The sequence below is a fragment of the Marmota flaviventris genome, chromosome 5 (assembly GCF_047511675.1).
Source record: "Marmota flaviventris isolate mMarFla1 chromosome 5, mMarFla1.hap1, whole genome shotgun sequence".
Lineage (NCBI taxonomy): Eukaryota > Metazoa > Chordata > Mammalia > Rodentia > Sciuridae > Marmota > Marmota flaviventris.
In genome coordinates, this window is record NC_092502.1 from 105127115 (window position 1) to 105143247 (window position 16133).

At 33.8% G+C, this 16133-nt stretch overlaps 1 protein-coding gene across 7 annotated transcripts in view; it reads left to right on the forward strand.

Annotated features, from left to right (window-relative positions):
- Bdp1 (BDP1 general transcription factor IIIB subunit) overlaps window positions 1-15013 on the forward strand; it is a 95131-nt gene extending 80118 nt beyond the window's left edge. For 6 of the 7 annotated variants that reach the window (XM_071612490.1, XM_071612492.1, XM_027927987.2 and 3 more), the window contains 5 exons: window positions 412-616; window positions 4873-4909; window positions 6476-6743; window positions 8217-8466; window positions 12029-15013. In XM_071612490.1, the coding sequence (XP_071468591.1) occupies window positions 412-616; window positions 4873-4909; window positions 6476-6743; window positions 8217-8466; window positions 12029-12160 (892 nt within the window). In that variant the 3' untranslated portion in view covers window positions 12161-15013. Of the gene's footprint in view, window positions 1-411; window positions 617-4872; window positions 4910-6475; window positions 6744-8216; window positions 8467-12028 lie in introns of those variants that run through there. The other variant, XM_071612494.1, reaches the window with a different exon arrangement.
- The last annotated feature ends 1120 nt before the right edge of the window (window positions 15014-16133 follow it).

Sequence of the window (16133 nt, forward strand, 5' to 3'; positions counted from 1 at the left end):
CCCAAATAGTTTGGATCATAGGTGCCTGCTGCCATCCCCATCTCAATTTCATATATTCTTGATACTCTTAATTCTTTCATGTAGAACTGTTAAGCTGTATTTTGATTACCATTGGAAAACTTATGAAGTAGCATTAGAAATTGAAGCCATTTATATTAGAAAGGGACTTTTTAGATTAAAAGTTTAAAGACATGAACACATATACTTCAGATTTAATTAAATATTGGGAGATTAGGTTGTGAGCCTTTAAGTATGAATGCAGCTCAGAACTAGAATCTTAATGACCGTGATCTTGAATTTATTTATTTGGAATTTGGTTTCATTAGAAATTTAATTGGAATAGCTCAGTCTTTAACATCATTAAATAACTTTTGATTCATTGATTTTTCTCTGCATTTTGTTTCTACGCAGTAAGCGTTTACCACTAACTTTAGTTGGTCAAGATGCCATATGTTTATCTAATTCTGCAAGAGATGCTTCTGAACAGCCTCCTGCTAATTTGGATCTTATATCAAGGAAGAGATCTCATTGCACGCTTGATGAAAGCAACCATGTTTCTCCTGCCAAAAAAAGGTCTCTCACTTCAGGAGATGGTTGTCAACAATATACTTCTGAGGTAAGATAGACTCTTTAGGTAAGTGCGATGGCCATAGTGGAAGAGACATGTTTCTATTTTTTCCTTCTGGCTCTTAAAACTTTTATAGATACATAAACTTAGTTCAGACACTTATCATCATAAATAATAGATAAAGCCTGTTTGGGATTATCACTTTTTTATTAGTTCAGTGTAAAAATCAGTTGACCTAATCGGGAAAACTACTCTCAGTTCTGTGATGTAGGCTGAAAATAAGGCCAAAAGTATTATGTAGACCTGGATCTTAGCTCTGCCACCCAACAGCTATAGAACTGTAAATAAGATACTTTACCTCTGAGGATTGATTTTCTGATGTATAAAATAATAGTAATATCATCATAATGTGTAAAGTTTTCCATTGCTCTTAGAATAAAACCAGAGCGTCTGAACCCCTGTATATAGTTTTACCCATTTCTGTCTCTAGTCTGATTTTGTGCTAGTTTTCATCTCACTTTCTAGCCACATTGGCCATCTTTCAATTCCTTTAAATGCGCTATAATCCTTCATGTCCCAAGGCATTTTGTTTGCTGTCCCTTCTATATGAAACATTACCTTGTAAAACATTGCAGACTGCTCTAGCTCAGTCATCAGTGCCTCAAGAAAGTCAAACTCCATGATGTAGATTTAATCACTAGTCATCATGTTGTAGGTTTCCTAGTATCCTCTTGTTTTATTTCTAATACTATTCATAATTTGTAACTATACTATGGCAAATCAATTGAAATTCTATTTCTTCAAAGGGAGAGCTGAAGACCAATAGTTCTTAGATGAGAGCAGATACAGAGGAAGTATACTTTCATGTTTATGATAGGTAAAAAAAATTGTATCACAGAATAGTTTTAGATTCTCTTGTAATGAGTAAGATTGAACATCGTTTCATATGATTTAGAGCCATTTATGTTTCTTTGACTATGAAATGAATTTATATTCTTTACACATTTTTTTAAAAGAGTGTTGCTATTTTCTTATAGACCTGGAAAAATTCTGTGAGATAGATATGGTAATGAGCAGCAAATTTTTACCTCCAGTTTGTCACTTATCTTTTATTTTAATTTTTTTAGTTGTAGATGGACACAATACCTTTATTTTTATTTATTTATTTTATGTAGTGTTGAGGATCAAACCCAGGGCTTCATATATGTGAAGCAAGCGCTCTACCACTGAGCTACAACCCTAGCCCTCATTTATCTTTTGACTCTGTGTTCTTAGGCAGATTTATTTAACTTTTTACAGTACTAAAGGTAACTTTTTTTTTTTTAATGAAAAAGATTTTGTTTTAATTGTATATGGACAGCATGCCATCTGCATTTTATTTGTTTATTTTTATGTGGTGCTAAGGATCAAACCCAAACCCAGTGCCTCTCAAGTGCTAGGCAAGTGTTCTACCACTGAGTCACAACCCAGTCCTGCCAAGGTTAACTGTTTTTTGTTTTATTGTACAAGGGATTGCACTCAGGGATACTCAACCACTGAATCGCATCCCCAGCCCTATTTTGTATTTTATTTAGAGACAGGGTATTACTGAGTTGCTTAGCACCTCGCTTTTGTTGAAGCTGGCCTTGAACTCAGTATCTTCCTGCCTCAGCCTCCCGAGCTGCTGGGATTATAGGCATGTGCCATCACACTTGGCTCAAGGTTAACTTTTTGATGGAAGAGTTTTCAAACCTAGACAGAGATAGACAGTAGAATATAATGTATTCCCATGTACTAGTCACTAGTTTCAGCAATTTATTAGCATTCCCTGCAGAGACTGTTTTGATTTTAAAAGTATAGTTAGTGACATATGAAAAAGATCATAGTATATTATCAAATACAAAACATTATGAAATAACATTACCAGATTATAATAGGTACGAATATGTAAGAAATAGTCTATTGGCTTACTTGTGATTTTTGTTGTCTAACTTTTGTTTTCAGTACTTTAACAATTAAAAGAATTTCTTATGCAGAATTCTAGAATAATACATAGAGTGCATTCAAAAAGACATGCAGCTAGATGTGGTGGCGCACAGATGTAATCCCAGTAGCTCGGGAGGCTGAGGCAGGAGGATTGTGAGTTCAAAGCCAGCCTCAACAAAAGTGAGATGCTAAGCAACTCAGTGAGACCCTCTTCTCTAATAAAATACAAAACAGAGCTGGAGATGCAGCTCAGTGATAGAGCACTTACCTAATATGTGTGAGGCACTGGGTTTGATCCTCAATACCACATAAAAATTATAAATAAAATAAAGTTATTTAAAAAAAAATAAAGAATAAAAAAGAGCTGGGGATGTGGCTCAGTGGTTAAGCACCCCTAGGTTCAATCACTGTTCCCCCCTTCTCCAAAAAAAAAAAAAAAAAGACATGCAAACATCAATCTTTTCATGTGAGGCTTCTGTGAAATCCTTTGAGTCTTAAAATTTCCAGCTAATATTACTGACTTATGTAGAGTTTATTTTGGTGTAAAGAAAAGGGCCAACTTAAGTTTTCCATGATGCCTTTTCAATTGTTCTAACACCATATGTTGAATAATTCATCTTTTTTCCACTGATGAAAACTATACTTTTTTCAGTTATCATCTCCATATATATTTGTATATCTTCCTGGACTTTTTTAATGTGGATTTACCTGATCTTCCAGGGACAGTCTCATACTATTTTAAGTATTGTAACTTTGTGCTTTAATATTTTATAGGAATAGTCTCTCCTCTAATAACATATACTTTTATTCTTTTTTCAGACTTCTCATTACTGCTTGTGTTCTCAAATTTATATGGATTTTAGTATTAGTTTGTTGAAGTCTTTAAAAATTGCATTAATGTTATTCAGAAAGTTCTCTTAATTAGAGAGAAAATTCGCTAATTAAGAATTTTCTTAATTAAGAATTAATTATTAATTAATTTGTCAGATGAACATAAGGAAAATTGACAATATAATTATAATAATGAATCTTCCAATCAAAAAACATGTCTTTCCATTTAAGTGTTGCTATGTGTCTTTTCAATTTTATTTTAAGCTCTTATAGAATTCATACATTTCTTATTATGTTATCCGTGAGAACTTAATCATATTGTTTTTATCATTGAGCTCAATCACTCTCTTTTCTCTCTAATTAAGAGAACTTTCTGAATTTCCTCATGTGCATTCAGTTGATTTGAGATTTTGTAGGTTAACAGGCATCTCATCTGCAATTGGAATTTAAATTCTACTTTTTAAAGTCCTAATTTTTTTCTGTTTTATTTATAATGACTGATATAAGTAAAAAATAATGTTAAAAAAGTAATCCCAAAGTTGACATCTTTTTCTTATTCCTGATTAATGAGGATACTTCCTATTAAGTGGGATGCCAGCTTTCACCTTTCAATGGTTATATTTTATGGCATTAAGAAAATGTTACTAGGTGTGGTAGTGCATGCTTGTAATCCTAGCAGCTCAGGAGTCTGAGACAGGAGAATCTCAAGTTCAGAGCCAGCAATTTAGCAGGACTCTGTCTCAAAATAAAATAAGGAGCTAGGAATGTGGCTCAATGGTTAAATGCTGTGGGTTCAATCCCCAGTACCAGAGAGAAAAGAAGGAAGGAAGGTTGAGGCAAAAGCATCATTTGAGCCCACAAGTTAGGACTAGCCTGGACAACATAGCAAGACCCCATCTATATTAAAAAAAAAAAGAAAGAAAGAAAGAAAAGAAAAAGAAAGGAAGAAAACATATCTAGTACATATTATTTACTTTTTTCAGGAATGAATAATACTGTTAATAAATGCTTTTTCTCCTTAGGTCTATTGAATTATAATAGATTTCTAATGTTGAATCATCTTTACATTCCTGAAACAAACTATTTGATTATTATATATTTGCTAGTCTATTGATGTGCTACTTGTAATATTTAATTTGAGGGTTTGGAGTGTAGCTCAGTGGTGGAACACCTGCTTAGCATGTACAAGGTCCTGGGTTCAACCTCTAGCACCACACACACACACAATTGTACTATTGCACTTGACATTTAAGTGTGATGTTTAGTTGGTATCGATATTATGCTTGAGATAAGAGGCATTTGGCAGCTTTCCCTCTCCTGTGTACCAGTTTAACAGTTGCCAAATCATTTCCAGAAATGTTTGCTAGAATTTCTATAAAACATTAGTGACTCTAGAGCTTCCTGGGAGATACATGCCTTCTTTATAGAAAGGAAAGAAGGGAATGGAGGGAGGGAATTTTATTTAACAAATAGATTTCTAAATTTTTTTGTAAATTTTCTTAAAACAGGTGTGTTCAGAGAAATTAAATGTTTTTGAGGAAACAGGTGAGTGAAATAAATTTTAACATGATCACATTGCTAAGTACCTCTGATTATTTCCCACACATTTTGAGCTTGAAGCACTCTTGCTCACTTTTTTTTTTAAAGAACCTTAATTTTATTGTCAGTATTTACTCTCCTATTAAGACATTGGATTTGGCATATTGATAGCCAAAATAAGCTCCTTTCATCCTGTAATTAATGGAAAAACAAAATGACTGTACAAAGATTTTTTTGTAAAAGCTCAGTAACTACATTTTAGGAATTAACTGAGTAGTATGAAGGCAGTTGTTCTTATAGCTCCTTAACTTTGCCCTGAATTTTTATTATTCCTCATTTCTTTGAGACTTACCATTTCTTAGGCCTGTTAAGCCATTGCTGAACTATGGCAATGGTTAAGAACTTTTTTAAAAATTTAATTCTCAAGAATTAAAAAAAATTATTAATGGTGGCATCTTTGTAGAGTTAGAATTCAAAAAGAAGGGTTTGATGATTTGAGGTTTTTGTTTGTTTGTTGTATGGTGCTGGGGATCAAAATCAAGGCCTCATTCATGCTAACTAAGTGCTCTACTACTGGGCTGCTCCCCAAGACCTGGTTCTGGCTTTTTAAAGACACAAGATAATAACAATGTCATTGGCTTAATCTTAATTGTCCAACTTTAATTGTGAAACTGTAATCTGGTTACAGTTTCCAGCTTTTAGAAATGTTCTAATATCTGTTTCATTTATTTCCTCCTCTCTGATAAAAGTGTTAACAGATCACAAAACTCTGAAGTATTAGTGATATAGTGATACATCATATGCCATCCTTTTTAAAAAAATTTTTTAGTTATAGGTGGACACAATATCTTTATTTTATTTTTTATGTGGTGCCGAGGATCGAACCCAGTGCCTCCCGAGTGCGAGGTGAACGCTCTCCCTCTGAGCCACAATCCCAGCCCCTCATATGCCATCCTTAATCATGTTTTGTTTTGTTTTGTTTTTTAAAGGTAGGTATACTTACCAACTTCATTCTTTTTTCAGGGAGCCTAGGACATTCTCACTGGGAACTGAGCCTTAGAAATAGCTATCTAAAGGGAAATCTATTTTTTATTTTTTGTTTAACAAGAAATTTCTCATTTCTAACTAACTGCTGCTTTGGGTTTTATCTACTATTTAGGAAAATAAAACTCTTTAAAGCTAACCTGAGTGTTTAAGAACCTGTGGGGTTTTCTTTTCTACTAGACTACAGATACCCAAGTGACCACCTATATTTTAGGTTGGTTTAGCTTCTATAGTTTAAAGAGTCTTAGATTATTTTAAAGTGATCATCCTTTGATTTTGATAGTTCAAGATATATTTTTGGAAAAAAAACTTTTTATAGTAATACCACTATTTTTGTCAAAGGTGTTACTATAACTTTTACTCAGTTATTTTTAATTTTCCAAGTAACTCCACTAATTATAATTTAGGCTTCTCTTATTAGATGAGGTTTGTTATAAGATACCATGGTTTTTCCCTTCAAATATTGCAATTAAAATATAAGTATTAATTTTAATATACATACTTACCATTTGTTCTCTTTTTTTGAAGGGGACTCTTACAAGGAACGAGGTATTTTCCCTACCTCAGGATGCACACGAGCAACTCCAGAACCTCAAAAAGAGAAACTTGAAACAACTTCTGAGAATATAGGGTCTAGGTCTGTTGGTAGAATAAGAGATATGTGTATAGAAAAGAATATGCCTCAGTTGCCTCAGGATGAGATGGTTGTATCTGATAAAGAAAAAGGAACAGATTCTGCTTCTACATCTGAACAAATGGGTAGCAGAGTGGCACCTTCAAAAACTCCACTGTCCAGGTATCATGTGCAAATCTTTAATAAATATTCCGTTACCCCTCTGAAAAAATATAACCTATAGCTATAACACGAATATAGAGATGAAATTCAATACAAAAGTTGATGTTTTAAAAACATGTTCTCTATCAGTAATATAAAGAAGAGCATCTTTGACCTTTTTTTAGATATATGCACACATTTTTCCCCAGATTGTGGTTATTGTTTAGGTCATTATGCATTCTGCCATATGTAGTTGCTAATGCACACATTGATGATAAGAGACATAGAATTGGTACAGAGGTATTGCTGGAAGTTGTTTTATTGAATTCCCAAATAATGTTTCATTTTCTTTCCTTATCTCATTTTCCTTATCTCATATTAATCCATGGCTTGCTTTCTATAAGACTCAGAGTTAAATTTAAGCCCAAAGCCAACTTCTCCCACATTGTTTTTTCTCATACTCTAGAAGTGAGTCTTCTAGGTTATCAACAATTATTGGTTTGTCAACAGCATTCAAAACATTTATATGGGGCTGGGGATGTAGCTCAGTGGTAGAGTGCTTGCCTAGCATCCATGAGGACCTGCATTTAATCCCCACTATTGCCAAAAAAAGAGAAAAAATTTACATGGTGAGTGGAAGGGAGGCAACATACAGTAGCCTCCACTAAGGGGAAAGGACATGTCTTTAAAATGCTTATTTAATAAATCTGTTGTTTGTATTATCTAAACTATATAGAAAGTAAAGCTCAGTGATATATTTTCTGTCTTTAGAGTCATACTGAAAATAGAATGAGGGGTTTGGATTAAAACAAGCTGAGAGAAGCAGTGTTCTAGAACAGAAGGCAGCAAGCCTGTTATATAAAAGGTCATATAGTACATATTCTAGGCTTTGTGGACGATATGGTTTCTCTTGCAGCTACTCACCTTAGCTTTGCAGTTACAATACAAAAGCAACCATATAGGGCTGCAGCTCAGTGGCAAAGCACTTGCCTAGCACATATAAGGCACTGGATTTGACCCCCAGCCCCACATAAATATAAATAAACAAACTAAAGTTACTGTATTTATCTACAATTAAATATATTTTTAAAATCCCCAAAAGCAACCATAGACAGATGCACATGGCTGTTTCAGTAAAACTTACTTACACAATCGTATGATTGGACCATCATTTGCTCTGACCTCCTGTTCCATAGCCTTGCTTCTCTTAAGTGTGATCATATTTGAGAACTTGTTAGAAATGCAGGACTCAGATCACACTAGCATTTCAGTCAGAATTTTCACTTTAATTACGTTGCCAGGTGATTGATATGAACTTTTCAACATGGGAAGCTCTACTCTAGAGTAAGCCTTGACCCTGTCAGAGATGTATGTTATGGCTTAGTGACACCAGTACATAGTGAGTGTGCCATTTTAGCATTAGTAGGAAGAAGATAGCATTAAGAATATGTCTTCCTTGGATATTCGTGAATATCTTTACATTTGCATTTCTAGGCGTGGCAGAAGACCCCTGGGATTTTTATCTTTAATATGCTCAAAGAATAATTTGGAATCTGACGAACCTACTCACGTCCATAGTAAGAAGCGCGTAAAACCTCTTATACCTGTGTCGAGGAGGAATTTGAAACGATCTAATCCACTTAGTGAAGGCGAGAAAAAGAATCAAGAGTCCTCTGATCTGCTTCCATCTCCAAGTGTTGCTACTAATACACAATCGGAGAATATTGACAGTTCATCAGCTCAGGTATGTGATAACTATCATATTTTATTGTTTGTATAATAAAATGAGTTGAATATTAGACTCAGGAAAAATATGGTATCAGAAATTATTTCAGAACAATTCACATCAGTTTTCTCCCCTGTCAAACCCTCTATCCTGGAAAAAATAACATATTGGATTATGAAGTTACACCTAGTTTAGTTCAGAACCATAAATGGACACTTAATTGCCATTTCTTTTATCCAATTGCTTCTGATTTGTGGAAGCAAAATGAAGCAGTGCTTGCATTTTGTTTGCCTTAGGACAAATGTCCTGACACCCACAAGGATAAACTAGAACCTTAAAACTAGAATTAGTGTTTCATTTCTTTGTATCCTGTAACTGTCTAATGGCAAAAATTTGTGAACCTTGTGAATCTTGATTATCATTGCCAAATTATTTTATAGAACGGTTATAATTATTAGTAGTAAGGCAATGCCAGTTTAATCATATCCTTGCCAGTGTTAGATATTAAAAACACTTCAAAATTTTTTTCTATTAAATATAATGATGGAGAGGTGAAAATATAATTTTCACTGTTTTATTGTTTTAATTGGCATTTCTTTAGTTACTAATGACTTGATTTTTTTCCCATATATTTACTAGAATTTTCTTTTGTATTTTTTGTTGATTATTTTTTTGCTGCGTATAGCTTATTATTTAAGAAATATTTCTCCAGAGCTTTAAATTTTTCAGTAATCAGTTTTAGAATTTTGACTGTGTTCATCCAAGCCCAGTGGTATATTCCTGTAATCCCAGCTACATGGGAGGCTGAGGCAGAATTGCAAGTTCAAGGACAGCCTAGGCAACTTAGTATATAATATGAGGCAAGAATCTCAATTACATTTTGTTTTGAATTAAGTAATATTTTATACATGTTTCAAGATTTATACATGTTTCAAGCACTCTACCATTGAGCCAAAACCCCAGTCCCTGTTTGTTTATTTTTATGTGGTGCTAAGGATCGAACCCAGTGCCTTACACATGCTAGGCAAGTGCTCTATCACTGAGCCACAACCACAGCCCCCTTATTACTTTTTATTTTGAGATAGAGTCTTGCTAAGTTGCTGAGGCTGGCCTCAAACTTTTGATCCTGCCTCAACCTCCCAAGTACCTTGGACTACCAACACATCTGTCTGTATCCTACTTTTTTTAACGTAACAATATGTCTTAGAAACCTTTGGAGAATAGTGAAGAGCTTCTTCTCTGTCTCTATCTTCCTTAATTTGAATTTTTCATTTTAAAATAATTGTAGTTTCACATGTAGTTAGTTGTAAGTAATACAGAGGAGTTCCATCTTCCTTTTATCTATTTTCCCCCATTGGTAATGTTTTGCAAAATATGTTCCAGTATTGCAACCAGGATATTGACATTGCTCCAGTCAGAAAGCAGAACAGTTCTCTATCACTGCAAGTGTCCTTTGTATAATACCCCTTTAAGATGCACCCACTTCTTTTTCATTTCCACTCTCCACCCCACCCCCTTTTTGTGTGTGTGTGTGTATGTGCTGGGGATTGAACCCAGGGACTTGTGCATGCTAGGAAAGCACTCTACCAACTGAGCAGTATCCCCAGCCCTCCACTCCCTTCTTAACTGCTGGCAAGTTGTTCACCATTGAATTTATCATTTCAAGAATGTTACATAAATGGGGCTGGGGTTGTGGCTCAGTGGTAGAGTGCTGGCCCAGCATGTGTGAAGCACTGGGTTTAATCCTCAGCACACGTATAAATGAAATAAAGATACTATATATTCACCTACAACTAAAATATATATATATTTAAACAAAAAAAAGAATGTTACATAAATGGAATCATACATTCAAGATGGCTTTTTTCATTTAGCAGTTTCCTGGAGATTCTTCCAAGTGGTTTTATGTATCAATAGTTTGTTGATTTTTTTGTTGCTGAATAATATTCCCTACTATAAATGTACCACAGTTTTACTTATTCATTTAGCCATTAAAGGACATCTGAGTTGTTTTGATTTTTTGCTGTTATGAGCAAAATTGTTATGATCATTCATGTGTATGTTCCATATAAGCATTAATTTTTATTTTTCAGGGATAAGTGTCCAAGAGTACCCTCATTGTTTTTAATGACTATATGGTATTCCATTATTTGGTTGTATCTTATAATAATCATAGTCTAGTATTCTTAGGCATTTAGGTTGTTCTTAATTATTTGTTATTTTAAGCAATGTGGTAATAGCTTAACTTAAAAATGACTCATTCTTGCACATATACCCATTGGTTTAATTCCTAGCAATAGAATTGATTTAAATTAAAAGGAAAGATTATTCCTTTGATAGGTACTGCCTGATTGTTCTCCATATGGATTTTATTAGTTTCTATGTGATTTTTTTTTGTGTGTATGTGGTACTGGGGATTGTGCGTGTAGGCTAGTGCTCTACCACTAAGCTATACCCCCTGCACCTTTTTATTTTATTTTGTTCAGGCTGACCCTAAACTTGTGATCCTCCAAGAAGCCTCAGTCTCCCAAGTAGCTAGGTTTATCAGTGTTTGCCACTATACCCCGCTCATGCTTTATTTTCAGTGACACATATATTGATATAATTTGACAGTTAAAAAAAATTATTTATCTTTTCATACTGATTTGTAGAAGTTCTTATTAGGGAAGAAAATGCCCTTTGGTGATATAGAATGCATTTTTTTTTTTTTTTTGCACATGCCCTTTGTCTTTTATTCCCATCTGTTAGCTTTTGCTGTGCCTTACCTTTTGCTTTTGTGTAGATGAATTTATCAATTGTTTCTTTTATGGCTTCTGACTTTCAGGTCATTTAAAAAGATATCACTCCTCTCCCAAACCAGTATTTTACTATGGCATATTATAGTACATTTTTTTGTGGTTGTTTTAATTAATGTTTTTACATTTAGGTCTTTGGATTAATCTAGAATTTATGTTGATAAAATATAGGTCTGGCTGGTTTTTCATCCTGTAGTGGTTATACAGCTCTCCAAAATCAGCTCCTGAATAATCTTAACTTTTCTCATTTGTTCTTCAAAATATAACTTTCATCAGATAATAAATTTCCATGTTATTTCTAATCTTCTGTTTTATTGATCTGTATGTATTCCTGTGCCAATACTATGCTATCTTAATTTTTTATAGATTTGTAAGTGTTTGATAAGATCTCTGATTTGTGATGCCTTTGGGTGCTTTTCTGTTTTATGGGTCTATCTGTTGTTACATCAGTAATTGAAGTGTCATTTACTGATTCAACAATGTTATGTTTTTCTGTGTTATTACAACTTTTTCTTGAGAGTTAAGATGAAGAAATGGATCTTGAGTATCTTATAATTTGCCAAATCATGTCGAAGTGTTGTATATTTAGGATGCGTCCAATTTTATTGTTATAACTGATGTAACAAATTACCTTACTGTTAAAACTCTGTTGTGTTTAGAATTACTTCTCCCCCTCCCCCCGGTGATGCTGGGGATCAAACTCGGGGCTTTTGTGCACACTAGACAAGTACTCACTAGAGATATGTAAATGTTGTATTGCGTATTTATTTTTATTACCTTTTTAGGTTTCTTGTGATCAGCCCTTACTGAAAGAAGAACATAAAAGTGGCCAACACCGGGCACCTGATCAGGAGCCAACCACAGTCTCTGAGTATTTCTTCAGTGATATCTTCATTGAAGTAGATGAAACAGAATGAAACAATCTTTTGGGTTTCTTCTTCTTTTTTTCTTTTTTTAAGTATTGGAATTTCCAGAATCAATCACATCAGCAAAGCAGCATTTAGAAAAACGCATCACTGTTTATTTTTCTTTAGGTCAAGTTTGAACATCTAGTGAGCTCAAGTTAAAGCTTTTATAATTAATGGAAAACATTGCTGAGGTTCCTTTGCTTCTGATTGATTCAGCATTTTGGAAATACCAAGCAATTAAGACTGCTTTCTCAGAAATAACAACTCTTGTTTACATTTTGACGCTTCCTGTTTTGAGCACATGTGGACATTGGGAATATTGTGGATTAATGTCTGTATAAATCAGTGCCCGACATTGGAGGTTGATTGTATTTAACATTCAGTGAACTTCTTTTGTAAAGGTTTTTGTTTTTATTTTCCTTTTTGGGGGGATGATGAAGGCCCTTTCAGTTGCCTCCAAGTATATGAAAGCAAATTGTCCACTTGTATGGTAAAGTTAAAAAACTTTTCTATTATCAGTTGTGTATCTGACTCACTCAAAAATATGTATTTTTCTAATTCATGGTGATGTACCATTAGTCCTAATTGAAGAACTAGTATTTAAATTTACTATTTATAAAGTTGATACATCAAAGAGCTTATTTATTTTTAAATTTTTATTTAAAAGCATACTCAGTTTTAATTATATGCACCCCTCAGATTGTGGGTAAAGAAGGCATTAACAAATTTTATGTTTGTCTCCTTTCCCTCTTTATTTGTAGATATTTAAAATGATATAACTAAAAATGTTTGGGTAGTATGTATGGTTTAAATGCTTTTTTTCCTCATAGTTTAGTATATTGACTTTGTACTGTGAATTTTTATTTTTCTTATTTCATGGGTAATCTCAGGATTTTCAGGGAGAGAAAAACTAAACTTCACTTAGGAGACAAATTTCTCACACAAAACTCAGTCTTCTGTGGGGCACGGTGGCACACGCCTGTAATCCCAGCAGCTCAGGAGGCTGAGGCAGGAGGATCATTAGTTCAAAGCCAATCTCTACAGTTTAGTGAGGCTCTAAGCAACTTAGTGAGACCCTGTCAAAATTTTCAAAAAAAGGGCTAGGGATGTGGCTTAGTGGTTAAGCACCTCTGGGTCCAATCCCTGGTATCAAAAAAAAAAAAAAAAAAAAAAAAACTCAGTCTCCTTTACATACACTCCTTAAAAAAAATGTTTCTTGATAGCTCCTCCCCCAACCCCTGTTTAAAGAACATGTACCACAGAACATAAATGTGATGTTAAAAACAAAATAAGAACAAGATTTTAAGATTTTATAAGGTCAGTAATTGTCATCAATATGAATGTAAGTATTTTTAATTTTGAGATTGATATTTCCATTCATTCTACCTGAACAAACCTTTCCTGTTTCAAATTAAATTTCTCAAAGAGCAGATTTATTCTGATTTTATTTGAAAAGCCTCCTAGCTGGACATTATATATTAGCTCTGGAGTTATAAACTTCTGCAAAATATTTTTGAGTTTGCAGGCCAGCTGGTCTGTGTGGCAGCTATGCAACTCTGCCACAGACAGTACTTGAATGAAGGGCCATGGCTGGATTGTTTTTAGTTTAACCCTACATTAAACAATAGTTTTCTTACCTTAAGGTGCTGATATCTGTATGTATAAGTTATTTGTCATTGGAGTTATGAGTTGTGCCTATAAGTTAAAACTGTGTTGATTGCATTATGAAATGATCAGTATTTCAATTGGGAAAATATTTTAAAGTCTAGATAATTTTAGGGTTTTGTATATTGAAAAAATGGTGGCCAGTTTTCAAGTTGCTTAAAAAGAGGATAATGGCTTAGCAAGTTTAACAGTGATGCCAATTTATTGGAACTTGCTATTAGAGCATCTTCTATTTATTGCCTTACAGAAAAATTTAAAATTTAACTTTTTCTCGTGAATGAAGATCTGTAAATCTGAGTGGAAATTCTCTATATAAGTATGCATTTATTTATTTTATTGATTAATGTCACAAAATCATGGTAGTAAATCACATTGCTATTTTAATAACCTATTTATGTAAATTTTTAAAAATCTCATATTGTACTGAGTACAGTGACACATGTCTGTAATCCCAGGTACTTGAGATGCTGAGGCAGGAGTATGGTGAGTTTGATCCCATCGGGGGCAGCATGGTGAGAACCTATCTCAAAAACCAAACCAAACAAAACTCATTCTGAAATTCTTAATTAGTGTTAGTTTGGGTATTAGATTGCCATGACTAAATTATAATTTATCCCTGTATAATATTTATTTTTTAACTTTGCTAACATCTACAATAAACCAGTTTTATGGATGATAATTTCTTATTGTATAACAATAACAAATATAGGGCATTCATTGTATAGAGAATCAAGTCAGTTAACAAATTATCCTACTGTTATAGTCTTAAAACTTATCTTGGAGAAAGAGAAGTTTAATCACTGTACTTACCTTACAAGATGGAATGATCTGTGTTAAGTCTGACTGATGTAAAGGTGTTGCAAAGAATTTGTTTTATAAATCTTGAAGGAGATGTGATTAAAAGTCTTTATCTTTTCTTTTCTTGACTTTTCCTCCTAAACACTTACATCTTAGCATGTGATCAACATGATGGCCTCAAAGCCTAATTGTTGGTAAATGATTGAGGCACCAATAAAAATATTAATATCCATTGTTTACCACCATATTATTTTAAAAAAAACGCAACCATGTATACTACTGCTTGAAGAAGTTGTTGACAAAAAAAGCAATATCTGTCATATGTAAATTTTCTTGTTCTAAAGAAAGCAGTTATGTTCTATAGATATAAATTATGTAAATAAAAGTTATTTTATATCATTTGTGTTGTATTCTTTTCAAATAGTAAGAAAGATCTTTATTCCAGTTAACTGAAACTAGTTGCTGTTTTCAAGTTTTTTTTCCATAAAAATGAAGTATAGCTGAAAGAATAAATTTTTATTTTTATATGATCATTATGAAGGAATTTTTTTGATCTTGCAAGAATAAAGAACAGATGCCCCTGCCACCTCCAAACACACACATGTGCATGCATGCATACACACACACACACACACATAAATATGGGACATATAAGGAGAGGTTGCTTACTTTTTTTGGTTATTTACTGCTTAAATAATGCTTTTCCCATTCTTCCCCATTTCTTTTTCTCTGTAAAGAAAGACAAATGGGAAGCTAATTATGTAATATAAACTTGGACTTCTGAAGTGTTTATTGGAAAAATTTCAGCCAAAAAATATAGCTGAGAGAAATATCTGTTGCCACAGTCTGGCTGGGCACAATTCAGGAGCCACTTGTCAAAAGAAACGAACTTTATTTTTAGAACACACACACACACACACACACACACACAGCACCACACAGCTCCTCAGGAAAACCCTCAGAGCCCAACTGCCACCACCCGCTTCCCACAAGCCTCTCAACCTCCCCACTCCTCCTGCTCTTGAGGCCTATTGGCTGGGTCACGTGGGCGGAGCCAAAAAAAGTCCCCCAATGAGTAGCTCCATGGTCTGAAAGGGCGGGGAAACAGCCCAATGAGCATCACAGCAGAGGAGCCAATCAGTTGGCAGCTAGAAGTTTGCTGGGGCCCCTTGGGCTGTGGCTCTCAACAATCTGTGGTAACTTTCCTAAAGGTTAAGTTGTCTTAGATTCTATTACACCATCAAAGATACATACCTGGACTACATTGTCTTATTTGCTCACTTTTAGAAACATTGTGAAATTGTACAAAAGCCTAAAGATATTTTTACTACAAAAATATGGACTTTATTGTATTACCCCATATATTTCTTATGGAAACCTATAGGAGATATTTCTCTTTGGTCTCAGTGCCGGAAATAATTGTGCTTCTATTCAACTGGTCTGGTTTTTTGTTTGTTTGTTTTTTGTTGTTGTTCTGTTTGTTTGCTTATATGACGGTGTGAATTCTTTGTTTTTGGTA